The sequence below is a fragment of the Leptonotus elevatus genome, chromosome 9 (assembly GCF_054856555.1).
Source record: "Leptonotus elevatus isolate MCC_2025b chromosome 9, RoL_Lele_1.0, whole genome shotgun sequence".
NCBI classification, from domain to species: domain Eukaryota; kingdom Metazoa; phylum Chordata; class Actinopteri; order Syngnathiformes; family Syngnathidae; genus Leptonotus; species Leptonotus elevatus.
In genome coordinates, this window is record NC_141247.1 from 25,241,987 (window position 1) to 25,269,112 (window position 27,126).

General features: G+C 41.2%; 3 protein-coding genes across 3 annotated transcripts in view; all 3 read left to right on the forward strand.

The window, feature by feature from the left end:
• Positions 1-6,229: 6,229 nt before the first annotated feature.
• Positions 6,230-13,742, forward strand: yif1a (Yip1 interacting factor homolog A (S. cerevisiae)). Its single transcript, XM_086084270.1, has 9 exons — positions 6,230-6,340; positions 6,693-6,745; positions 7,953-8,188; positions 8,350-8,454; positions 9,051-9,129; positions 10,192-10,249; positions 10,333-10,488; positions 11,606-11,699; positions 12,634-13,742. Exons 2-9 carry the CDS (start codon positions 6,715-6,717, stop codon positions 12,790-12,792), a joined length of 918 nt encoding a protein of 305 aa, XP_085940396.1. The 5' UTR covers positions 6,230-6,340; positions 6,693-6,714; the 3' UTR covers positions 12,793-13,742.
• Positions 13,743-14,705: 963 nt separating this feature from the next.
• Positions 14,706-22,110, forward strand: LOC147168940 (uncharacterized). Its single transcript, XM_086084265.1, has 5 exons — positions 14,706-14,855; positions 16,132-16,710; positions 16,968-17,089; positions 17,940-17,995; positions 20,167-22,110. Exons 2-5 carry the CDS (start codon positions 16,147-16,149, stop codon positions 20,520-20,522), a joined length of 1,098 nt encoding a protein of 365 aa, XP_085940391.1. The 5' UTR covers positions 14,706-14,855; positions 16,132-16,146; the 3' UTR covers positions 20,523-22,110.
• An 885-nt stretch (positions 22,111-22,995) lies between these two features.
• Positions 22,996-27,126, forward strand: part of LOC147168941 (atlastin-3-like) — a 14,583-nt gene continuing 10,452 nt past the window's right edge. Inside the window, exons 1-3 of the mRNA XM_086084371.1 lie at positions 22,996-23,168; positions 25,298-25,510; positions 27,034-27,126. The exon at positions 27,034-27,126 is cut by the window's right edge and continues 42 nt beyond it. Coding sequence (XP_085940497.1) covers positions 25,307-25,510; positions 27,034-27,126 — 297 coding nt within the window. The 5' untranslated portion in view covers positions 22,996-23,168; positions 25,298-25,306. The remainder of the gene's footprint in view (positions 23,169-25,297; positions 25,511-27,033) is intronic.

Below are 27,126 nucleotides of genomic sequence, written 5' to 3' on the forward strand. Positions count from 1 at the left end.
ATGTTGCCTGGAATCTCTCGCGGAATTCACACACGTGACGTTACGTCATTTGCCTAATATGGTGAGAGGTTCCTACAGCCGGGATACTTGAAGTTCATGGCCACAACCGCCACCGGTAATTCATTTGGGAAAAACACATTTTGGTATCGACTTATTCAGACTTCTGTCTGAAATTAGTCTACTAAGAGTATGAAAAAAAAACTTACTCACTGTCTGTGAGTTAGTTTTATTTTCGAGTGAGTCACTGGAAGTTTGTGTTCAATATACACCTAACTGTAACATATGGAGGACCAACGATGACTAAATAAAAAAAGAATAAATAAAAGTGAAAATAAAAACGTATGTAAAAAAAAATTTTTTTTTTAAATGAAATAACAAAAAAGTAATATAAATGAGGGGGGGGGGCAACCTTTATATACATATATAACCTGTAGGATTAAACATCAGGGTGTGATTATGTTTTACATTGCGTAAATAGGCATTTTCTGGGATCATTTGTGTGCTGATTCCATTTAGCTTAAAGGCATTCAGCAAAGACATATTTCATAAGGTAACATACTATTGCAACACAGGTGCCCTAAAGATGTTATTACATATTCAACACACTACAGGACTGTGGGTGTAATTGAGTGGTTATAATGTCTACAGATGCATCATTGATAAGGTTTCCTTTTATATTATGCTGCAACAATGAGTGGTGATAATGTGAAGGTTGCACACCGGGCCAATTATGAAACTCGCAATTGAGGGTGTGGAGACTTTTGGAGTCACTCTCTCTTGCCAAACCACATCAATGTGCACACATGCCTGTGGACATGAGTCAGCTTGTTGCCACAAAAGCTGCCGTATTACATCGCCATCTTTATTCACTGACGTTTTTTTTTTTTTTGTGCTGATGAACACCTGCGGCAAAAAAAAAAGAAAAAAGGTAAAAGCTATACGGTGTGAATTCAGTAAGCTTACTTACTGTCACAACAGCTGCTGAGTTTGTGGTTCCCCCGAGGACACGCAGAGTTCCCGGCATGGGCTGACTTCTCCTGGCTGCTGACTGTTGCAGCAGCATCTCGTGTTACTGCTGATCAGTGATAGTGGCCGCTTACAACCTTACTTACTAATATTCGTTCCATTGTACTAATTCATTCCCAACAGTCTGTTCTCTTCAGTTGGTAGCATTTCCCTTGGCCGCGCTGCTTCCGGGACATGCTGTGGATGGCCTTCTTTTCTTTTTTTTTTTGGGGCCAATCAAATTTCAGCCTGTATGTGTTGCCATGTCAATCTAATCTGCCCAGGGCCTTCACAGTCACATACAACCATATTAGCAGTGAGACTGTTTCTTTAACCAATCAGCATTTAAATGTGTTCCCACAGGGCTATCCAATACAATCCGTTTTATTTCTTTAGCACATTTTATAAACAAGCGTTTCCAAAGTGCTGCACATTGAGATCTACACACTATCATACACATAAAATCTAGTAAAAACAACTATAAAAAAAAGTCAATAAAATAGTAAAATAAAAAAATAAATACATAAAAAAAATGAAAAAATACAAATAAATAATAATACAAAAAATACAAAAAGACACAATTCACGCTCATGCGATGACGTCACGATTTTTGCTGTCTGTTTGGTTCGTCAGAGAGAAACTCGTTAGAGCTAAGTTTGACTCGGAAAACACATCTGTAGTGATCTGCTAACAATAATATAGCGGCGCCTTGAGAGACGAGTTTGAATGGCTCCATTCTCATCGTAATTCAAAGCACTTGTATCTCAAATCATATTTTCCCATTTAAACAAATGAAAATGTCATTAATTGGTTCCAGGCCCTCCGACCCAAAAATACACAAAATATTTTTCAAAATATTTTTAATAATAAAATAATTTGTGCGTTATTTCATGTTGCAATTCCTTTTAATGTGCTACTCCTTTCGGTGTCCCCGCCTTGGCCACCAGGAGGCAATATAATACAGTCATGCACAGAGCCGTTGATAGAGAGAGTTTGGCCAACTTGGGGTAACAAGATGGCATCCATATGTCATGTGACCAGCAGTTGCCCAATTACAGAGTACTTTGTAACTCAAGTCAACTGCTGGTTACATGACATATGGACGCCATCTTGTTACCCTGCCAAACTCTCTCTATCAACGGTTCTGGTCATGCAGATGCAAAGGAAAAATAATTGTACTTCTTAGTTTAGTTTGAGAGTAAACTTCACCTGGGAGTGACATAAAAAAAAAGGCTTGAAGTATACTTCCTAATTTGTGATGTGATAGTGAAGAGTTGGATTAGGTCGGGAAAGTCCCTACCAACGCTCGTAAATAACATTACAACTGATACTCCTCCTGGGAATAGTCAGTGCCAAAGTGAAACTGCAAACAGCACGTGAACTTTCGACGGCTTGCTCATTGATCCGTTTTACTGTCAAGTGTCCCGTTTCAGAATGCCAATCTGTAATAATGATGAGGGGACGTTGTCAGACGGAAGTGTGTCTTTTCCGAGGGTATGCCATCATGGCAGTGTTTGTGTGTGTGTGTGTGTGCTTAAGGTGAGTGTCACATGACTCAAGCTGCTGGAATGTCATGATGACATGCGCCGCGTCTCGACGTTTACATGGCGGGACATGTCGGCCTTTCACCTAATTACGTTCAACCCATGCTTGCTTGAAGTCATGAGAAAATGTGCCAGTCACATGTTGGTGTTTATGCAAAGTATTGATTCCGTATACTATCAGTGCGCTCGGTGGTCCCTAGTGCGCTTTTTGTCTCCAATTCAGCGCACTAGTAGAACAACTGATTTTTCCACGACTAATGCTAATTTTGGCTACTACAGGATTGAACCCGAATAGTAAACGACTGTAACGCAATAGTAACGCTACTAAGCCCAAATTGGTCGGCAGGTGTTACACGCTACTAGTAGCATCTTTATCAAGGATATTGTATGCGCTAACGGCTTTATGGCAAGAAGTCTGAGCATTTATTCTATATCCAGCAGATGAGGTCCGAGTGCTCGTATGCTCATCATCACCCTCACCAATAAGACTGTTTTGTGCATTAGTAGAATTACTCCAAAAAAAAAAATCCCACAGACGACTTTGCTGCACTACTAGAAGGTCCAACTAGTAGGCATGTGTCACACACTAGTAACTTCCGTATCATGAATGAATATTTCAGCGTCGGCTCCTCGGCTCACGTTCCCTCCAAAAGTGAAGGAAGTTCGGGATTCCATTGCAATGTACTCACCCTGAAATCACCATATTTATTCACTTACTCACACACGAGCACCCACCCACACACATCCCATACAACACACCCACTCAGCCACCCACACACACACCCACACACACACACACACAAACACACAAAGTTCACTTGAGGTAAAATAAACCACCTAGCATCAAACCTATTTGTGTAACATGGATATCTTATAAAGAAGTTTGGAAAACTGCCCCAGGACAGCTCTGAATGTCCCAGCAAGACGTTGGGTGTGTTATCCATGATAACATAAAATTAAAACAAAGTGTGTGTGGGGGGGGGGGGGGGGTGCATGTGTGTGACATATCACTACAAGGTTCACATAAATGACTAAATGACATAATTTGTGATGTTGTGGTTTACAATCAATGATTTGAACACATCAGTCACACTATCCGTCATGAGTATAATGTGTGTATCATTCTTTTCCTTGTCACAATCAAAAGTAAAAGTTCAATACATTGCATATGTACCCGACACAACATAAAGTGCACCCACACCGTCCAATTAGAATGCAGAATAGAATAAAGGAACGATCAGTCCATTTTTCCGTACCAATACATGACAGTGTAATAATAATTATAATTGTTGTAATTGTAATTTCATTCAATGACCATGATAATAATAATAATTCGTATTAAATGACTATTTGTGCAATCATGATAACTATGGAGATTGGATCTCATTACAACGAATGGGCTTTTTTTTTGTAAATAATATCCTAAATAAAAAAAATTATAACTTTCGAATAATTTTGTGCGGTTATTGAACACGAAAGAACTACTTCGACGTATGTAGTACGTCCTCAGCGCAACGCAGACAACGTGGCGTCAAGGTCAACCAATCCCAGCGAGTGGGCGGGGCCAACCAAATAGCATCATGGCTAGCTACCGAACGTTAGCATGCAAGGTCAGTTTTTCTCCTTCCTTAGTTAGTTAGTTAGTTTTTGTGTTACTATCAAGGCATTTCCGACCCGACTTGTTTTGTATCGATGTAAGGTGCACCGTGCAACATCAGGTGTGCTTCGATAGCATAAGCAGCTAATGAGGAGTTGAAAAAAATATATATACAAAAAAAAACTACAAAGGAATGTGTTCAAATTGAGCACTGTTTTATGCAAGCGAATAAAAAGGTTATTTCAAATATTAGTAACACCCAATCAGAAAAGTGATACATGTGCCAATTTATATATATATATATATATATATATTATTTTATTTTATTTTTTTTAAATAATTTTATTATTATGATTGTTTTTATACAAAAGTTCCACTTGTTTTCCCTATCGTGAAGGAAAAACTTAAAGAGCCCCAAGATGTCTTTCTTCTCATCCTTGTTGAACTGATGCAGTCCCTTGACAAACTGCTTTTCTGCTTCCTGGAGGTCGTCTTCTCCCATTACGATGAATCTACAAAAGGCAAACCCCCCAAAAAAGTTACAGCAATGTCCAGACAGACAGCGAGTAACGGGGCTTGCTCACACAAGGTCGAGATTGATTTCTATTTTGTGTAAATAGCTCAAACTTGACCTGTAGCTCAACAGGAGCCTTTTAATTGAATAATTATGAATGAATCCTCCGCACGTTGATGGTGAATGGCTCCTAAGCAAAACCATAAAAGATGCCGTGAGACCGGTTGGGCAACATTTGGTAGATGTGGAGGCCAAATTTGAAGCCGGTTCGTTCGCACCCACGTCAGCAATGACGGACTCGGCCGCATTTGTTGATTTTGGCAAACGGCGGAGTATATCAGACAATTAAGAGGTTTGCACTTCCTCTGAATGCACCTTTCAGATCAGCAGATGCATGACTGTGTACAAGCTGAAATACATTTGACCAGATAACGTGCTAAAGAAACTCTTCATCTTCATGTTCCCATTAGCTCTTGATATGATATGGAACAAGGGATATGATGTACCAGATTGTAATGTATAGTGTAATATGCTGCCATTTCGTCTCCACAAAACCCAAATCATCGCATTATTCGTGATTAGTTTGTGCGCAGAACTCGTTGAACACCTTGCAAGCTTTATCATTTGAAGATTCTTGATAAGCCATTAATGTCCTGTACATTGTGTTCATCAAACAAAGCGCCAGGGACTTTTCTACATATTGTAATGTTTGGGTTTGCAAACTGGTGGCCACGTTTGCGCAGCAGGTTGCTTCCAATTCATGTTAAACAATAGCACAGACGATCCCAATGAATCTGCAAACAGTCATTCTAAGTAATCAATCCTCAATGTTCCACAGTATGAAAAATGACTTATCGGCTGGTTGAACGAACAGCAGCAAAAACAAATAAATAATTGTAATGAGATGGAATGGAAACCTCCACGTACGCTTAGTATTGCTCATTGGTATTTGTCTTTTCTTGATATTATTTGTTTGAAAATAATAGCAACAAATTGTGAAGAGTCTTTAAATGGCCTACCAATAATTGTGATGTTATAGTTTGAAATTGAGCAGTTAGACAATGATGTATGTCATGAGATGAAGATTCGATTCATACAACGTAATCAGTGGGGGTTCACCTTTGCCTTGTGCTTTCATGTAAGCATGCGCGCTCCCTCTAGTGGCAACATGAAAATAAAGCAAGTGACGACTCGATTCAAATGAATTGCACAAAATTTCAAAGGTTCAAAATGTACTACAACTGAAGTCGATTTGATAATCTAGATTCAACGTTTAAAATAGTTACAGTATGCAGTTTGAGCATTTAATTGAGTGATTCTTTTGCATACATTTCCTTTTCCAAGATTGGCTTTATTTTTATCATTTCTCATTTATCATTTTATCATTTATCATTACCTTTATTGTTGTTGTTGTTCTTGACCATTAAAAAAAAAAAAGTGAAGTGTGCATCTCTGCAGCGCGGTGCATTATGTTATGTGTAGGTCGGCTAGTAGCAAAGGCAACGTAAGATGGCTGCCCTCTGGTTTCAACCGCGAGAGGTGACTGGCAGGCACGCACGCACTTGCGTACGTACACCGGACTACACTGCCACGCAGGCAAAATGACGTCAACCAATCGCAGCGAGTGGGCGGGGGCAGCCAATTAGCCACGTAGCTAGCTACCTAACGATAGCAGGCTCGGTAAGTTCCGCTCCTTCCTTGGTGTGATTTTTGTGTGTGTGTTGATTGTCAGAGCATTTGATGTGCAATTGGTATCGGTCATTTATAATGTTGCTAAAAAAAAATTCGTGTCGTTGTGAGTCGTAACCTCACTCTCAACTTGGCAGCTGTGCTTCGTTAGCAAGCGGCTAACGAGGAGTAGGCATTAAAGTTGAAGTCGAGCTGAAACGTTAGCATTGAACACTGCAGTAATCATTGTACTGATCATATGACATTTATTGTATCCTTACTAGCAGCGTGCTAGCTTTGTGGTGTGTATGTACGTGTTTTTCGCATGCATTTGGCTAATGTGTCACTGTTTTTATTTTGGAAGCTAACGTCAGCGAGAATTTGCAATGGATTTGCCACATCACGGATACCGAGCAAGTAAGTGGGACGTCAATCGCCAATGTTGGCGCAACGCAGTCATTGTTTTGGGAAATGACTGTCATCTTCTCAGTTATTACTTCTAAAAGAGGTAGTTAAATGCGAGACTGGTGACACAAGCAAGTATTGGTCACATCAGCTACATTATGTACACTTGGAGACTATAACAGAGTTCCACAACCTTTTATAGAGCCAAAGCAAAATGCACTGACTGCTGAGAAAAGGTTCGGGATATTTGGCTGTCGGCTGACATTTAATTATGAATCGCAATTTAAGTAAGCAAGGAGAAGCTGAACTGCAAAATCCACAACAGGTGTTTGATCCATGTGTGGAGAAATTAAATATCCCGGTTTCATTATAGATAATTTTTTTTCTTAAACAGTCATCTTCATCATGCTGTTCACATTTTCATAACACCAATTGCACATCGGCAATGACATGGCACAGACGTCATGTTGTGGATTTTGCTGTTGGAGCTGTTTTTGGCCACAACTAATGCAAACTAACCATTCAACCCGACTCAAGCTACTGCTGTCACCCACTAGGCCACACCCCTTAAAGGCAAACATCTCACTCGTGTTTTGATGGCGCCGAAATTCTACCAACGATACTATAGTAAAACATAAACAGTATATGCAGTGGGATCATAAATGGCAAATCATGCGATTTCAAATCTTTTTTTTTAATGACAAATAATATTACGCACTGAAGTATTATAACGACATATTATATGCATAGCATTCCTCCTTGATAAAATCATGAAGAAAAGGACAACGATTCAGCCATTAAGCAAAAATAAAATGTTTCTCAGCTGCTGAAATGTGTTTAAACTGTAAAAATTGCTTCAGAAAGTTGTCATACAATGTCGATGTGTGAAAAGCAGCACAAATTTAGCTTCTTTTTTTTTGTGCCAATGATTGTTTGATAGCTGTCTAACTGCTACTCTGGAAGAAAAAAGATGCGATATTGTACTGTTTTTGAAAATGAGTTACTACATTACATAATCGTTTATACTTAAAAAAATCAGTTCATTTCATATTATTATTATTAATTTTTTTTTTACAGCGTGGTGCTATTTTTCTATATTAAAAATCCAACAAATGGTGGCTATTTTTAGGGGCCTACAACGGTTGAACGTCATTTCAAACGTTGATTACAGGCTTGGTCACGGAACAAGTTCAAGGCGTCTCTGTAATTGCTCCCGCAGGCAAACAGAAGGGTCGCGGCGCTCCGACGGGCGGGGAGTCCGTGCTGTTCGACGACACCAGCGCCTCAGGGGCCAACGCTCAGGGTTATTACACTCCGGGCTACAACATGGCGGGGGGGCCCTCCAGCGACATGCAAGCGGGGGTCGGCAACTTGTTCGCTGATCCCATGGCCAACGCCGCGGTCATGTACGGATCGTCCTTAGCTAACCAAGGCAAGGACATGGTCAACAAAGAGGTGGGATTATCCTTCCAAATGTGTCCGTTCGAACCGCAAAAGGGGGGCTCCGTTCAAACAAAAAATGAGCGCCCAGCACTCGCTCACGTTCGTTGACCTTGGCGGTCGGCGGAGTGCATCCGACCGTGACAAGCTTTTTGCGCTTCTTGTGTGCCTTTCAGATCAGCAGATTCATGTCTGTGAACAAGTTGAAGTACTTCTTTGCCGTGGACACCAGATACGTGCTGAAGAAACTCATGATCCTCATGTTCCCTTACACGCATCAGGTAATCGGACAGCGTGTTTGCCACTTGCGACAAGCCCGTTCCGCCATCGCATTTTATTATGTCTTTATCGAGCTCCAAAGAGAAATTTCAACCGGGAAATCGGTGCCATTGGAACTTCCTAATAGAGCGGCGATTCAAAAAATACAATTAAAAAAAAAAAGCGAGCATTGCTCAGTAAAATTGGTGTCAGCGATTCCCACACACTCTGCAGTGGGAAAATGATCCAATTTCACTTAACTGAGACGGAAAGAAAGATTTTGACGAGTCAACGTTTTGCCGCGCCGTTTGTGTTGAATTTTGCTGCTTCAAAGGTTGTAGCGTGGCAACAAACTGTAGATGCTATTCAGAGGTAGCATCAAGCTAACGAGCCATTCTTGAAATGCGCGCGACTGTTTCAACCGACAAGAGGCAAGAAACGGCTTACTTTATTTTACCGTATGTTGTTTTTACCATTGCATTTTGTACGTTTTAACTGTTGTTGTAAGGCCACATTGAGTGTCCAGAAAGGCGCCTATAAATCAAATGTATTATTATTATTATTATTAGTAAAGGCGCTATCCAATGAGGTATGCTGACATGTCGGTGACTCTTGCTAGGATTGGGAAGTTCGCTACCATCGAGACATTCCGCTCACGCCAAGACAAGACGTCAACGCGCCGGATCTTTACATCCCAAGTGAGTCGGCTTCAATGAAACTGCGAAGCGTCAATCAGGACATGCCTATAGCTGAAAATGTCATTTTCGCTGTCAAATGTGCACGTGATGGATATGTTATGACATTTTCGATTGGCCGATGCGTCCGCGATATCGTGCGCAGTCCAGCTGCAAAACTCCCGACTACACTTTAAGTCGTGTTGCGCTGCGTCGCTCGGTGCGCATCGGGTCTAAATTAGCATTCATGAATTGTGACGCCCTCATTTGCTCCATCACTCTGCAAAATGAGTTTGGTTACTTAGTGGTGCCATCGGAGAGTTCTCAACTTTTAACAAGTGATAGACTGATATGGTTTTATCAAGGCAGATACCGATTATAAGTAGTCAAGAAGTCCGCTAACCGATATTCATTTCCAATAAAAGAGAAAATCTTGGCATCAAAAATGTTAAAAAATACTTTTCCTTTTCATTTTACACGTATAAAGAATTGACAGCTTTGTTTAAAAATTCTAACAACAATTGCAGGGAGCTGTCAGCGTCATCAGCATGTGTTAAGCTAAATTAAAAACTAAGCAAGTAAATCGTTCCCTAAAGTTTTCAACAGTAAATAAAGTTAATTAATTTGAATTTTTTGTTTTAGTTTTCCAAATAAAAAGTGTAGGGAGTTCCCGTTGTCAGCATAATTATTTTTTTTTTTTTAATTAAGTGGAAATTTAAATAAATCCATAAATGAAAAGTTCCCTGTAGCTCACTGAGCGACAAATACATGTGAATGGAAGCCAATTTAGGGTTTTCGTCAGGGTTTGTAAAAGGTTTCAAAAGATTTCTGCAGACAGTAAAAAAATGTTGGAAATGGTCTTCGCGGCAAGTAGAAACTGTCTGTGAACATCTTACAACCTTTCAGATTTGTAAAAAAGTCAAAATGCCAAATATCGGGCGCTGATAATCGGCCTGGCCGATAATCGGTCTCGCCCTACTTTTAACCAGCCAGAAGAACGCGTGCGCGGCGTCACGGTAAAATGTTTTGCGCTGATCCGCCCAACTTGGAACGTTCTCATGACAAGTGCCCATTTTGTGGTCCTAGCAATGGCTTTCATTACTTACATCTTACTGGCTGGAATGGCTCTTGGCATTCAGAAAAGGTAACGAGCTCTTTCTTTCTTTTGTTGTCGTTTGCCGTCTTGCGGCGTGTTGACTTGACATGTTGACTGACTTGTGTCTCAAGGTTCAGTCCGGAGGTGCTGGGACTCTGCGCCAGCACGGCGCTGGTGTGGGTGGTCATCGAGGTGCTGGTCATGCTGCTCAGTTTGTACTTGCTGACGGTACACAGCGACCTGTCCACTTTCGACCTCATCGCCTACAGTGGATACAAATATGTCGGGTAAATAGGAGGAGGGCGCGTGTTTCCGCTGCAATCCGCGCGTGTCTTCGGGGCTTCGTCGGTTTGCGTCTAGAGTTCCCGTTCTACAATTGTACAGAATACTGAAAAACGTTTTAACATTTCATACAATTAGCGTTGCTTCTGCGCAATCCCGTTAATCACTGACCACTTGTAAAGGCAAAAGTAAATGAGATGTTTAGATAACATTACTAGGCTGTAAATATGAAACAATCCAATAAATCATAATAATAATAACAAATAAAAAAAAGTGAGTACGATGGTTAGTGAGCGGGCCTTCGTGTGCGACGTATTCTTACGCCGCTCAGCAAAGTAGTCCCTATTGCCTGCCTTTGGAACCTCAAAGATTGGCATGTCACGATGTCATAAACCGATGTCGATCAATATACGGGCCGCGGGCCAGATTAGGCCCGCGAAGGGGTTTAATCCGGCCCATGAGACGATTTTGTAAAGTAAAAAAAAAAATTTGTAATGTCGACCAATTAGTGATCAAAACATCCAAAAATTTGTCATTTCACAAATAGTCCTGAGATGAGCTGCGCAACTTGAATCGCCCTGGACGTCTTTATTTTACACACAACCTAAAGCTACGGTTTGTGTCGTAACAAACAAAAAAAAATCATAGACCAACATCCATCCATCCATTTTCTGTACCGCTTGTCCTCACAAGGGTCGCGGGGTTGCTGGAGCCTATCCCAGCTGGCTTCGGGCAGTAGTAGACCAACATCAACGCGTTAAATGAAATGAGAAACAAATTCAATTACTGGTAACATATGACAAGGATTTTGTATAACTTCATTGACGGCGCCACACAATGCATTCTGGGAACAATATATTTGCAAAACGGGTCGATTTAACACGTTCGGAACTCACGCAGGCAAAGTGTTGCCGCGTACCATTTGCATTTGTGTGTGTGTGTGGTTTTTTTTAAACAATATGATTACCGTTGAGCTCCATAATTTAAGGCCGGCCCACAAATAGCGAAAATCTGCGTACGATTGACGGCAATCGTCTTTTAAGTTCTACACCATTATTTTCCCCTGAGCTCAAATGGCAAACCTGATCTATCGGCTGCTAAACGCGGCCGTTTCATCTGCAGGATGATCTTCACCGTGCTTTGCGGCTTGCTGTTTGGCAGCGACGGCTACTTTGTGGCGCTTGCCTGGTCCTCTTGTGCCCTTATGTTCTTCATCGTAAGTATTTGAGTCTTGTCGAGTGCAGCGCAAATGCGGTGGGACCTTGACTGGCAAGTTTTGGAAATGTTCATTTCAGTTAGTTTTGATTTTGTTTTCTAAATGTCGTTACTTTTATTAAATGCTTAGTTTTGGTTTTAGTTAGGTTCAGTACTAGTTTTCGTTTATTTATTATTTTTTTTAAAATGCATTACTTGTGCCCCATATTTAATAGACACCCTGGTAAAATGAAAAAAGGAACGCATTTCTTACCTAGCGTTGCATTTCGGCTAAAAAAGCAGGCGAGGCAAGCATGCAAAATTCACCATCTGATTGTGCTTTTCTATTGGCTGCTGCTCGATGACGTCACTTCGGAGTGACACACTTTCTTATCCCGCTTCGCATCGAAACAAATATACTTAAAATCACAGCAAAAATCAATCAACCCCAAATGCTCACGTATTACAATCATTATTTTTCGCTATAATTATAGTTCATTTTAGTAAACGTTAAATATTGTTTTGGGGTTTTTTTTTCGCCTCTAGATGGTGCTCTTGGTTTAAAGATATTTTTTAAAAAAGATTACATTTCCACTACATCTGTAAAATAATGTAAAATATATCACTAGTGCTTTATGAAGCTTCATTTTTCCATCAAATTATGGAGCATTAAAGGTACTGTAATGCCCTCACACGTGGGCAAGGAGAGCCACTGCCGCCAATGCATTTATTCCCGGCCCACCTGTTTTCAGGGTTTGGTCTCGTGATCTTCGTAATGTGACCGTGAGGGCACTTCTGACATTGATTTCTGTTGGCGGGACAAAATGGCTGCGTCCTGACGAATGATGAAAATGAAAATTCACTTGAAGTCGAGGTCCCACTCGAGCCAGCACGTTGCATGCGGACGGTGTCGCCAATCAAGCGGGCTCGTCGTCTTAACGGTGAAATGTGCGCAGGTGCGCTCCCTGAAAATGAAGATCCTGACGTCGCTGGCGTCGGACTCCATGTCCACCAACTCCAGCGCCAAACCGCAAGTGCGCATGTACATCACCATGGCAACCGCCCTCTTTCAGCCCGTCATCATTTACTGGTTAACCTTTCACCTGGTCAGGTGACTGTGAGGCGTTCATCCAAGTGCTTTTGGCGTGCGTGCGTGTGTGCGCGCTCGCCGCCTTCTCCATATGCGCGTGCGTGCGTGGCGAAACGAAACGCTTGTGCAAAGGAAAGTTGAGTTCGCCAAATTGTATGAAATACACGAGTGTGCAGCGATTTTGACAAAAAGTCTGCCATCTTTTTAAAACAAGGGCTGTCAAATTTAGAGTTTGGTTTCATCAGTGGAATTTGATTCTTTTCCTTTTATTACAAGTCAAAAGGCATCATTTCATCCTTGAGATCCACTTTAAGGTCCATAAGGTCACACAATTCGGCGCACTTGGCACTAGAAAAAAATTCTAGTTGGACCGATCATGCTTTAGCATACGACGACTAGATGGCATTTTGGTGATACTAGTCAAGGGTCAAGACGCTGACCGTACTAGTGTGTGACCCATGCCTACCAATTGGGGCTAGTAGTGTTACTAGCGCGGTAGTTTACTAGTAAAGGTTCCATTACTTTATTAGTCGGTCAAAAGTGACACTACTAGTAAGTGTCGTTCTACTAGCGCGCTGAATTGTCTTACCAGAGTGGATTTTAAAAGATGGATTTTCAGGAAATGGAATAAACAATAATGTGGTGCGTTTATTTGACGTCCTTGATGAGGAGGCTACGAGTGTGCGAAACTTACCCACTCGTTGAGCCTTGCCGTGTTAATAGAGCTGCGCACGAGTTAACTAGCAAGGTTTGATTGCAGACCGGTCGTCCAAAAGTGACACTATCGTCCTTTCCGAGACAATTTTGGATTTGTTCTAAATGTTGAATGGACTTTTCCACAAACTCCTCCGTTATGATGACATCACCATCATTTCCAAACCTGGACTTTTATTTATCTGAAATATAACAAAGCATGACACTGTTTGCATTTTTTGTAGGGAAGAAAATAAATATTATTCAGCTTTGTGTATTCAATTGTTTGTTGGGAGGTTCCATGTGAAACGATGCGGTTCGACACTTTTTTATCTCATTGACACAGTTCAGTGATCTCAAGCATATTCAATGTGTTCATCACAATTTATTGCGGGGAACTTCGTAATTGTCTGAAATTTTTATCGATTCCCTGTTTTTGTGTTCAGGCTAAAGAACTGACTGATATAAATAAGAGTATTTCTTTGGCGCCCTCTTGTGGCATATTAGTGTCAAGAAATCTGGTAAATTGAGCTTTAAGTTGTGCTCTGCTGCCATCTTGTGGCGGTGGGGCATCAATTCCTCGCCGATTTTTTTTCTCCCTTACACAATCGTATCCTTAATTCCAGAACTTTTCAAATGTGGTGCGATCTTGGTATGAATTAGTCATTTTTTTTAAAACATTTTTTTATAGAGCTTGTTTAGGGTTACGAGTGAGCATATCTCATCTGAATTTGGGGTCCGCCTTGGATTGTCGCCAGCCAATCGCAGGGCTCGTATAGAGACGAACAAGCACTCACGTGAACGCCGATGGACAGTTTAGAGCAGGTGTGTCAAAAGATGCGCACACCTCAATGTACTGCTTCCCTCACAACTAGCAAAACATTTGATGCAAAGACACACTCACAAAAAAAGTACAACTGAACTCCTCAAATTTCTCTCTTCTCCTAGTTGAAAAAAAAAGGTCATTGTTTCCGAAAAACTGCACGAGGCGTTTGCTCGACTCGTCCCCACAAAGAGTACGTGTGTGTGTGTGTGTGTGTGTGTGTGTGTGTGTGTGTGTGTGTGTGTGTGTGTGTGTGTGTGTGTGTGTGTGTGTGTGTGTGTGTGCGCAGCGTGCACGCGGGCTGGACCTGAAGCTGGAAAGCAAAGACGACCGTTTGGATCAAGTTCCTGCCTTTTGTGACGCTGAGCGGCTTGTAATCGGGAACGCGCACGCTTGCCAGCCGGGCACGCGCCGGCTGCAAAGCGTCCTTTCCGGTCCCCATGGCAACCGAAACCACAAGTTCGACGCACACGGAGCGCCAGAGGGAAAGCGAGACAAGAGGCGTTCGTTCGGGTTACAAGTTTCGGGCCTCCCAAATCATCTTGAACCCCGACAAAGACGAAACTTGACGGGTGAGTCGCAAGTTTATTTTGTTTTGCTTTAATTCACGCACATCAAAGTGAACAATTAGGAGCGAGTGGATCACCGAAAGGGCGACTTCAGAATGTGAACCACACAGAAGAAGAAGAGTGAAACTTTAGATTGCGGCGCCATTTGAACCGCTTTTGTGGCTTGAAGGCGCGAACACACACACACACACACACACTCTTGCGCGATAAACGTCATGTTGAGGGTCGCACCCGTAGCATTTATTTGTGCTGCCTGCACTAAAGTGCCAGGAGCGCACGATGGACTTTGAACGTTCTAGTGGATGCACATCCGACTTTTTGAGGCTGGAGCAAATGGATAACTGACTCGTGTTCTTCAGACAAAGCCACCATTTTTTTTTTTACAGGAGAGAAATAAAAGCCTTGAAGGGTTCTAAATCTCCAGACCTCATCCCAAAAGAAAATGTAACTTTTAGAAAGGCCTAAATCGTTTTTACCACTGAAATTCTATTGAGAGAATATAATAGCCTACGAAGGTCCAATTTAAACCTTTGGCTTTCCTGTATTTGATCAAGATGAGTTTGACCAACTCAATGATGTCATGGTGGGAGTTTGACGCACAACTTCTGTCATCATCTCGGGTTTGACAGGACGGATCACAAGTATTGCGGTTGCCTGAATAGAAATAAACAAAATTGACGAGAAAAAGAAAAGGATTAGTGCCATCTATGGTGGTCGAAGTTCAAACAGTGATTTCAAATTCTTAAAGCTGCAATAAAATCTGACCTAATGAACATGATATTTGGCTGATGTAAATGTTCGCGGTTCATCTGGATTCTTGTTTTTGCACAAAGTAGTTTTCCTCCGATTTTGGCATTTAGGCTGACGATTATGATTTTGATTTTGGGGGGGGGGGTGAAAGTGGTCTAAGACCTTGCAAGCAGCCATCAAATCTATCAATATTTCATAAGAGATTACAATGCAGATGTAAAATTTGCTTTCTGAGACTTTTAATGATCTCGCAACTCACTTTGCGGGATCAGCAAAAGTACCGCGGACATGAATGGAGATGAAGCACGTTACTGGAGTGGTGTTCTAATTTCCTTGTATTTATTTATTTATTTACAATGACAATAAAGGCAGTCTGCTTCTGATTGCCCCCTACAGGTGAAAAACAGGCATCAAACCACGTTTTAGACCAGGATTCACCAAACATGCTAAAAATGGAGTTAGCCCACTTTTGTTCTCAGCGGCTCATTTCTTGATGTTGTCAACCCCCCCCCCCCCCCCCCCCCCGCAGAGTTCGCCGTGAACGATGGAGAACTTATGCCACGCATTAGCCCCGTTGTCGCCGTGTCCCACCGCTTTCGGGGGGCCCTTCTCACCCTCCTGTCACATGACCTCCCTCCCGCTGTCGCCCATCTCCTTCCCTCCGTCGCCGACCACGGCCGAGTCTCTCCCATCTTCCTCCTCCTCGTCCTCTTCCTCTTGCTCCCCCCTTTCCAACTGCACGGCGCCCCAACACCCGGCGGGCCCCCCGGACAGGTGGGACCAGGAAGACCTGACGTGCCTCAGCTGGCTGCACCAACGGGGCGACCTTCTCCCGCTCCAGCCGCTCCCCAAAGCTCCGCCTCCTCAGCCCCGAGGCGAGCGCGGACGGGAACCCGCCTCGGCCAAGCCGCCGTACTCCTTCAGCAGCCTGATTTTCATGGCCATAGAGGAGTCGGCGGACAAGAGGCTGCCGGTGAAGGACATCTACGGCTGGATCGTGGACAAGTTCCCTTACTACAGGACGGCCAGCGCGGGATGGAGGAACTCGGTCAGGCACAATCTGTCCTTGAGCAAAAGCTTCTGCCGCATGGAGAGGGATAAAAGTCAGGTGGGCGTGTTTGCGGTCACCATCAAAATGAGTGGAAGTAATTTTATTGACTTGAAAAAGCGTTAAAATGATCAATAATGGGGTCCGTTTTAGGCCAAATGGTTTAAAAGCTATCGAGAAAAGAGGAGCTAATTTGTTCCGATAAATAATACAGACCGATGTCACGTCATTTATGGAGTACCACAGGGGTCAATTCTTGGACCCAAATCGATGAAAAAAAAACCAAAGTCTTACAATGTAACCTGGCTTGTTTCCAGTCGGCGGGCAAAGGATCTCTGTGGCGCGTGAATCCGGTGCATCGAGCGTCGCTGCTGGAAATTCTTCGCAAGACGCACGCCTACCACAGCAACAGCAGCGGTCTCGTCAGCAAACCGGCCCTGTAAGACCGATCGCACTTAGCATTGCTTATCATCTCTGGGATACATTCAGCCAGTGAGAACAAGAGTGGGCTATCTCCCCTTGTGCCAGTTTCCATCAAAGTTGCCTGAAAGAAAGACAAAATTGGATTAGAAACGTGCAATACTGAGCAAACAGCCACCAAGTGGAAATTAATTAATTAATTAAATATTACAAATTAATTAAATAGGAACTTAGACTAACGTGCAGATGGACTAACACCAAAGCTAAAGTACTAGTAACTTTCTGGGATATTTTTTTTGCGGGATGAGGAGATGCAAGCCTTTATTTAGATCAGTATTTGTCGAAAGTGTGAATCGCGGGCTCCCTCTAGTGGTACATGGGGAAAAGTTCCAAATGCATGTCAGTGTCTTAAACGTTCTTTTTTTTTAATCCAGTAAAATATATGTTATTTTAAACTTAAACATTACATGTATTTTTTTTTTAGCTGTTGATTTTCAGACATTTATTTAGGTAAACATTTTCAAGTATACATGTTATATATATTAAGCTGCAGTTCTCTTTAACTATTCAATATTACATTCAATGACATTGGCTTACGATGATATTAAATATACTTTAAATACTTTTTCTGTGGGGGTACTTGATTTAAAGATTTTGAGATCCACTGAAGGTTTTCTCCACTTTATAGTGAAAAACTGACTTAGCCCAGTCTTGTTCTCAGTGGCTCGAGATTATTATAGTTGCCAGATTTTTTTTTTTTTTAATGATTAAACTTTTTTTTGTTTAACAACACTGTATCTCCACTGTTGGGCATTTGGGCTGATGGTGCTGATGTTTTTATTTTATTTTTTATTTTATTTGAATTCTAGGTTGGAAGGCGTGGACTATGGCGTGTCTGTCGTGTGCGACTCCATGGAAATGTCAGGTTAGTACACGGCTCCTTGCAAAATTCCAGCAACATTTTGGAAATACTTTTATGTTAGCATTATTTGTTACATTTTCAATGGAAAACAGGTAACATTCATTTCATTCCTCCAGCTCAAACATCAATGATACTCTTTAATTAAGCCTATTGATGTGTGCTGAGAAGTTTTTTTTTGACATAGTCAGTGTTGACTGTAACGAGTTTTGCTCTGATTGGCCAATCAGGAGACTGAAAAATGCCATCACGTGAAGACCAATGAATAATATTTGCATATTCGCATTAGTCTGGCATTCATAAATGCACATATTTTCTTTTCTACTTAGTTGCATTAAAAAGAAAATGAAAACACAGAAGCGCATTCGTGTTTTTAATTTTTTCTAAATTATTATTATTATTTTAAGACAATTATAAGGAGAGTCAAGTGTGATCCCTCTTCCCTGCAAATAGTGGGGGTCCGCTGTATACATGAACTAAAGTTGTAAAAATAAAAACAAGTTAACTGAAAAACGAATTTTTAAAAAATTAGGCTGTTAATAAAACTATTCTATGGAAAATTTTCAGATGTTTTCATTTTCGTCATTGTACCTCATAAGCTTTTGGGTTGTTTAAAAAAATATTAATTTAAAATAAAATAAAAATAAAAACTGCTTTTTAAACTAAGCCTTTTCAAAAAATAAAAACAGCAAAAACTGATCAAAAATCTTTTGAAAATCAATAAAAGTTCAAGCGAAATTGAAACTGATCGATAAACGATGACTTTTTAATGAATTATTCTTGGTATGCTGCATGAATGTGAAATGTGATCGTTAAAAGCAAAACAGTCTGATTGATGGTTTAGGTTGACATGGCAACACATAGATGCTTAAATCTGATTGGCTAAGCATCTACATGTGCGTAGCGGAAGCAGTGCAGCCGATAGAAATGCTTGGAAGTGATTAAAATCGACTGTCGGGAATGAAGGAAGAGATTTCATGGAACAATATCACGATGTAGCTTGTAAATGAAGTTCTGCGCTTCTGATAGCGTTCAGGCCTTGCTGGTCCTGCTGGTCCTGCTGGTCCTGCTGGTCCTGCTGGTCCTGCTGGTCCTGCCCGCCCAAAACTGTTAATGAGTCAAGTTGAACCTGCGAGCCTTTCAGAATTCCAGCCTATAGGATCTTTTCTCAGCCGTGTAACAGCGCTCGCTGTCACTTTTACTGCCGCCGTCTTTTCAGACTCTCGCCGGCGTTCTCGGCGTGACACATTGTTCCTGTGTTTGCTTCCTGTCGTCATGGCGACAACCTTCTCTTTTTCCCTGGTAACGCGCCAACAGCCTCCTTAATGTGACCCGGCGTTGACGTGCGGGTCTCCATATGTGCCCACTGACCAGCAAGAGTTTGTTGACACTTTTCTCTGTGAAATGTGCCTCTCGTCAACGAGTTTAGTGATGGAGTTCATCGGGTGTCGCGCAAAATAACCAATTGAGCCGGAAATGTGTTCTTTTAGTGCCCAGTTCTTGGATGAAAAACGGCTCTCGAAGCCCCGCGGAAGAGGAAAGTAGCGCTTTGGCGCCATCGTGCGGCATTTTGGTGCCAAGGCACTGCAGTGAAGCTCACATTGTCGCCGCTCGCCATTTCGATTCGAAATCAACATTTTTTTATTTTTTTTTTAATAGCAACAGTGAAGTTCAGCATTCTCAAGTACACACTTGTGATTTTTTGTAGTCCTTAGCTATCCGCTAATAATAATTATAATAATAATAATAATATTAATAATAATGATAATGCAGCATGTGTTATTTTGATGCTCAAAGTAAGTTGAGTCGTTCATTTAGACAAAACTAGTGCTTTGCTGCCATCTTAAAGCAATTTGCTGTCAAGGAACTGTGCTGAAGTAAGTTGAGGAGTTTCATTTAGACAAAGCTAGCGCTTTACTGCATTCTTAAAGCAAAAATAGTGTCATTTAACTATGTTGAAATTATTTGAAAGGTTTCATTTCGACAAAAGTAGTGCTTTGCTGCTATTTTACAGCGTCTGGTGTGAAGTAAACATGTCAAAGTGGGTTGAGGAAATTCATTTGGACAAAAGTAGACTAGTGATTTGCTTGTATCTACAGGCAATGTGTTCATATTTACGTACCTATGGATATAAATATGTCAAGTTTGCTGCAGTTGAGTATTTTGTCCGGTTGCAGATTGCCTCCCTCACACCCTGATGCTGTCGGCCCCGTCGCCCGACACCCGCAGCCGGGATAATCCCGCGTTCTGCGAGCACCCGGATTTCCCCTTGACCCCGGAGCACGAGGAGCTGGTGTTCATGGAGTCGGCGGAATACCACGCCGAGGACCTTGCCGGCGACTTGGACAAGGACCCGCTGGACGACAGCGGCTACATCGAGCTGCGCTACTACCAGTCCCCCGAGTACCAGTACCTGGTCCTGCCCGACGACACCCAGCTGGACCTGGAGACGGTGGAGATCCTCCAGCTGGACGCCGAAGCGCAGGAGGCGGCCGGCTCGCTGCTGGACTTGGCGGGCAGCGGATATTTTTAATTAAGGGCGGCCCAAATCTTTTTGATTATTGTTGTAATCGCACCGACCACAACGCCACTGCCCAAGATTGAAAACTCTACTAGTGCGCATCACATGTCTACTAGTTTCAATCCTGCAAAATGACGAGTCCGCTCACCCGACTTCTCAGTGGCTCACTTCTAATACTAGTATGCCAAAATTGTCCGACTAGTGACGACAAACAGCCTAGTAGTACACCTTGAGATAGATTTCATCAAAATTCTTGATAATGAGGCTACTAGTGCGGGACACATGCCTACTCGTTGGGCCAAGTAGTTTTATCTAGAATGAAATGTACTAATAAAGTTTAATTACATTCTAATAGGCCAAAAGTGGCACTAGTAAGACAACTAGTCAGGTTGCCATCCAAATGTTTCGAATTTTTAAAACGGACTTGCGACTTCTGCCCGTTTCCATCTGTTGTTCTTTTGCGAATATTGAGAGGGGGCTCCGCCGCTGTAGGTGGCGCTATACACCATAGAGATGCGATCCACCAGTAATTCAAAAGAAGAAAAAGAAGACGAATTGACTGCGCTGTGCGATGACGTCGTATGAGTTTTCTTTTGTAATTCTTGACCAACCGTATCGTTTCTTTGCTGTTTTCTATCTGAAATAGCATTAAAATTCGCTTCTTTAATTAATTCCAAAAAGATTTCTGTTTCATCGTCCCCCCCAAACATACTTTTATCGTCCGCTATTGCGTTGAGACTACAAACGTGCGTGTGACGTAATAACTGGTCAAAACGTATGACGTGTATCCGGTCTTGACAGCGTTTATTCGCAAAACCCGTTTCCATCGCCAAAATTCGCATTTTGCTTTTTTCGATGCGCTTCAAAATCCACCCCTCTAAGCGTAAATTTTTATTATTTTTTTGGGCGAATTTTGGTCCCTTTTTCGGATCTCTAGCGTTTCCATTCAGCTTTATTTTCACATTTCTTGAAAATTCGAATAAAAATAGGTGGATGGAAACCCAACTAATGTCATTCTACTAGTGCACTACTAGTGATGTTTGACCTTTTATTGACTGGTATGCCATGAGACAAATACCTACTATAGTTGGATATTGTACACCACAGTAATTTGTGAGCAAGGTCTAGTTTCATACTAGCAGCCCAAAATTGGCACTTGTGAGAAAACATTACTAGTAGTAGTAACCTGTAAGACATAGAGCCCTATTTTCGTGCCCTGTGCAAATCTAACTGTACGCATGGGTGAAATCACTCTGGTGCACTCCTAGAATGACTGTGGCTTACCGATAACATTTTTTAAATATTTTTTTTTTTTACCACTACTGCCTTCCACTAACACTTGACCTTTCTGTACTTTAGTAGTACAACTGGTCCCTATTAGCAAAGTGCAGATGTTAAGTAGTAGAATTGTATTTATGTTACTAGTAGTACTTAGCACGGAGTTGTCAACTCGTGGTCACTGCCATTTTGACAAGTTTATGCTTTCAGGGTCCACTCGATCGTATTTTAATTCATGTCACATCGCATCTGAATCCATGTCAAATCTATTTTTGCTTACATTTTTAAAAAATTCTAACAAATAAAAGATGCCATTCTGTTATTTTGACAGTATTTATTTTTTTATTATTAATTCTAACTTACTAAATTTAATTTACCTCCTTTACATTTGCTGGTGACTTATTTTTCTTGTTCATATTTTATATTAACATGAAATAACACAATTGTTTTTAAGCTTCTTTTTTTTAACATTGTGCATTTTCCCCCTGAACAGTAGGTACAGTTCATTTTATTTAATTTATTTTCCTGTTTTGAAGCAGTGCATATTCTTAACATTCATTTAAAAAAGCCACATAAAAAGCGTGAAGTTATAAATAATATAATAATAGATATTGTATTAAATAACTCAAGAAAAAAATGAAAGGACAAAAAAAAGTTATCATTGGACCTTTTTTGTTTTGACCGTTTTTCATTTTCTGTAAATAAATTCACCCAATGACAGTATATTTTTAATTTGGGAGTTATGTTGTCAGTGGTTTATATAATAAATAAATAAATCATTTTGCTCAAACATTTTCCTACCAATAGTAAAAAAAGAGAGAGAAACTGAGAATTTTGCTATCCAGTTTAAAAAATGTTTTTTAACAAATGTGTGTAGTGTCTACATTTCGATCCAGAATCAAATTTAATAATAATTTATATTCTATTCCAACACGTTTTTAATTTTAGAATGATTTTTTCATTTTCAATAAGGCAATTTGAAATAGATTTTCAAATCTCTTTACAACCTAATCCTCTTGTGTAAAAACTAAACACATGACCGTGTATTTTATACTACACGTGAAAAAACTACATTTCCCATGTAAAAGATAAATATGACTCGATGGGTAATGTGGTTTTTACACTGGCTGAGCCAATATCTCACGAGCGCGTCATAACACCATTTCCCATCAGGCCTCGCGCGGTTTTAAACCCGGAAGTGTGTAAAATTAGTGCCTGGAAAGGGTTGACATGGTTGTTTTCATGCCAGTGTCGGAGAGGAAAAAAAGTTACATTGCTGCGAACTCCCCCAATCTGACCAGTTCGTCTTGAAACCTTTTGAAGACTTTCAAGAGATTTCACACAACATTTCACAGCGAGGGAAACAAAGTCACAGTCGAGGTAAAGTTTCCCGTCAAACTTTAATCACTGCGATGCTATGAGTTGTGCAAAATTCGCATCGCGATTTACTCCTGCAAACGGCTAATAAATGTTAGCCTCTAGTTTACTGTTATTGTTGTGGTCTGCGTGTATTCATATCAACAGTGCTAGATAAGCGACAGTTTGATCAAACTTATCGATGAGCAATGTTTACGTCAGGCGTCAGCTGAGCTTTGATATGTGATGTAGACAAATAAGAGCGAAAAGGCGCTTTATTGGAAGATAGCAAGCGCCGAAATGTACACGTATTTACGATTATCAACATTTTTTGTGTGTGTGTTTGTGTTGTGCACTGGACGTCATGAACGACAAACTTGAAACTATCCACAATGTGTACGCTTCATCCGACACACTCAGTGCACAGAAATGTTGGCATGTTACCTCTGAGAACCACACCCTTTTGGTGTGTTCACTTATTTTAGTTTTTTTCCCTCCCATGTCCTTGATAGCCAATTTAAGATCTACAAATTAATAACATTTTAGTGGCCGTTTTGGACCACAGTAACATAAAGTACTGTGCTGCACTGGTTACCTTACAAGGCCCAACAAATAGGCATGTCAGGCACTAGTAGCTTCCTAGTAAAATGCACATTTGTCGTTGTGATATAGTAGTGCAAAGCAGTAAAAGTACACTATGAGCAAATCACAGTCATTCTAGAAGATCTGCATTTTTGCCACACTAGTAGTTAGTAGTGGTCCTAGTAGCATGCCAAAGTTGTCATATCTTCGGGAGGAAATGTCATACGGTCATAAACAACACATTTGTCCCGACTATTGTGCTGAATGGTCTCACTCGTGAGGATGAGATTGTACTAGTTTGTGGACCTAAATGATGAAACAGCTTTCCATATGAAAAGTCGTGAGCGAGAAAGCGCTCGTTGTGCTCCTCATGGTGGGAGCGGACTTGTTCCTCCACGGAATTGCCAACAACAAAGGAGCTCGTTGAAGGCCGTCCAGTCCTCAGCGCGCCCGCTTAGCCGGAAGCCAAACAGTGTGACACCCATCAGAGCATGCACATTTAACAATTAATACAGAGCTGCGTATTGTGACCACGTGCGGGTTGGGGCGTAAACTGCGTAGCTAATTATATCTTGTCCAGAAAGCTTCCAAATGTCCTTTTAATGGCGTCTTCTGCAGGCGCTTTTGGGGTTTACGAAACCGCAAGCAAGGAACAAGTTTGCCGGGCGGCGTAAGAATGTGCGGTTTGTCATTGAAGCCCTTTGAACTTTGCCCTCGTAGAAACACAAGGAAAGATTAGTTTTCGGATTGGGACATTCTCCACAATTTGTGACATTGACAACAAATTTGGGTTGAAACAATGAATCAAATAATTCAATTATTTAAAAAAAAATCCAAGCAAAATCTTTTCACTAATGTTACGGCTGGCTCCCACGTCACTCACCAAGCTAGGCTCCACCTTTTAAAGCCACACACATTCAAAACCACAGACATTATCGCATGGAGCATGAGCATGGTGACCCCAACTGGGCAAAATTATTACCTGCACTTCATATGCACATTTTGTTGTTTTAAAATATAAAATCGATTAATTTCAGCCCATTAATTGAAGGGATAATCTTTTCTTAAAAATTTGATAGCTGCTGCCCTTCATCAAATTATTTATTTACCATATGAAATTATAATCTAAGTTATAAATTAACAACATTAATAGATGAATGAATGAACTTGGTTCTGTGGCGTAACACTTTAATAACGTGTTAAAGTCAAAGTAGAAATTTCACGCGACAAGCCCAACACGAGTAACTTTTTTGGGATTCGTTTAAATTATGACCCGACCGATGTGGATATTTATTTATTTTTGGTCCCTGAATGCTTACAACAATAAAAAAAAGAATTACAGGCAGGACATTTGAATGTTTTTTTAACTTTAAAACAGTGAGGAAAAATTGGCAAAAATCATTTTTTTAATACTTTATTTTTTTTGGAATTTTTATTGATTTATTTTGAATTTTTCATCAATTTATTCTTCATTTATGTGTAAAAAAAAAATAATCGGAAAAGTGAGAGACTAATATGAAAATATGAAAAGCAGCTAATATGATGTGGCTGATTTGCGGCGGTCCCCGCAGGCAGCAGCGATGGGAAGCGAGCCGGGCCCAGTTCAGATCGTGACGGTGTGCAAGGAGGACCACTCCTTCGCGCTGGACGAGGAAGCGCTGGAGCGCGTCCTCTTGTCTCCGGACGTGCGAGACAAGCACGTGGTGGTGCTGTCGGTGGCTGGCGCCTTCAGGAAGGGCAAGAGCTTCCTGCTTGACTTCATGTTGCGATACATGTACAGAAAGGTGAGTGGCGCCAGAGCACACGGGGGGTCCGAGCTTTTTTGCCACCGACAGGAAGTACGTCACTTTTCATATTTGGCACTTTTTTGTTTAATAAACGTGTTAAAGGGGAGGCCAACCCCCCATAAAAAATTTGTGACAATAATATGTTCTTTGCAGCCCCACTAGTCTAAATATGGTATTCTGGTTGATATTGTGTTAGAATGTGAGTAAAAGCAGCAAAATCCAGCTGTTTTTAACCATCTTAGGAGGCGGCCATTTTGCCACTTGCTGTCGCCTGAAGATGACATCAATGTTGCTCAACAAATCACAGCGCGGCTTCGGAAAACAAAAGCTGTGATTTGTCGTTGCCTGTCATCTTCAGTTGACAGCAAGTAGCAAAATGGCCGCCTCCTCAGATGGATAGAAACGGCTGGATTTTGCTTCATAACTCGTATTCCAAAAATGTCATATTAATCAGAATGTCATGTTTAGACCAGTGAGGCCACATGTAACATTTTATTTTCAATAAATGTTTGGTTTGATTTTATTGAACATATAAATGCAATGCAAAATGTAAAATCAATGTGAAAGAAAGAAAAGAAAAATTTTAAAGAAAAATATCACTAGTCATAATTTACATTTTCAAATGGAGTAGGAAGAAGTACAAGAACTTCTCTATTTCTACCCCCACTAACTTATATCATGATCATTTACAATAAGTTATTATATTTAATAATATATCAGTAAAATAGAAAAAAAAGAGAAGCAAATGAAGAAGAAAAAACGAATAATGAAAAATAAACAGAACATGCACTTTTCTTAAATGCACAGTTATAAACACTTATCCATTGCTTATGCAAAAAAAGTAAAAGATAAAATAAAGCCCTACATATACAATTAATCTAATCACAATAGGATCATTTTCCCAAAAATAATTGTTGTACATACATGAGCACATGTATGTTTAAGGTTGACTTCCACTTTCATGTCTTAACATCTTTAGACCTCTGGCAACAAAAGTGAGTACACCCCCCTAGGTGAAAAAATTGTTTTTTTAAATGGGCCCACTTAGACCTTTTCCCTTCGCATTGTCTATTACATGAATAAACCAATCAAATAAACAGTCAAGTGGGATATACGTTAGTTGAAAAGTACATGACGAGGAAATGATTTAGAACCATTGGATCCGAATCGGCCACTCGGACCTGCAATTACTACAAGTTAATGGGAGAAAGTGCTCGCTATTGCTTGTCCTCGTAAACTTGGCGAGCAATCAGCAAAAGTCACACGCCCCTCCCTGCCGCAACATGTGAACTGACAAGTTTGCTGACAAGAAATAATTTCGGATGTCAGGGTGGCGCCGAGCCGCTCATTTTGTTTTGTTTGAGTGACGCGACCGGCTTGGCTATGACTCGCACCCCTTTCCAACGTCGGCCTCCCCCCCGCCGGAAGCACATCAAAGATGAGCCCGTTGAGCCGGCGACGCTTTTGCCAGGCTGCTTTGAACTTGAGCTGCCTTCTTTCTCGCCGTGGCGCAACCGCAGGGCGACGACAACTGGCTGGGTCACGACGACGAGCCTCTGACGGGATTCTCTTGGCGAGGCGGCTCGGACCCGGAGACGACCGGCATCCAGATC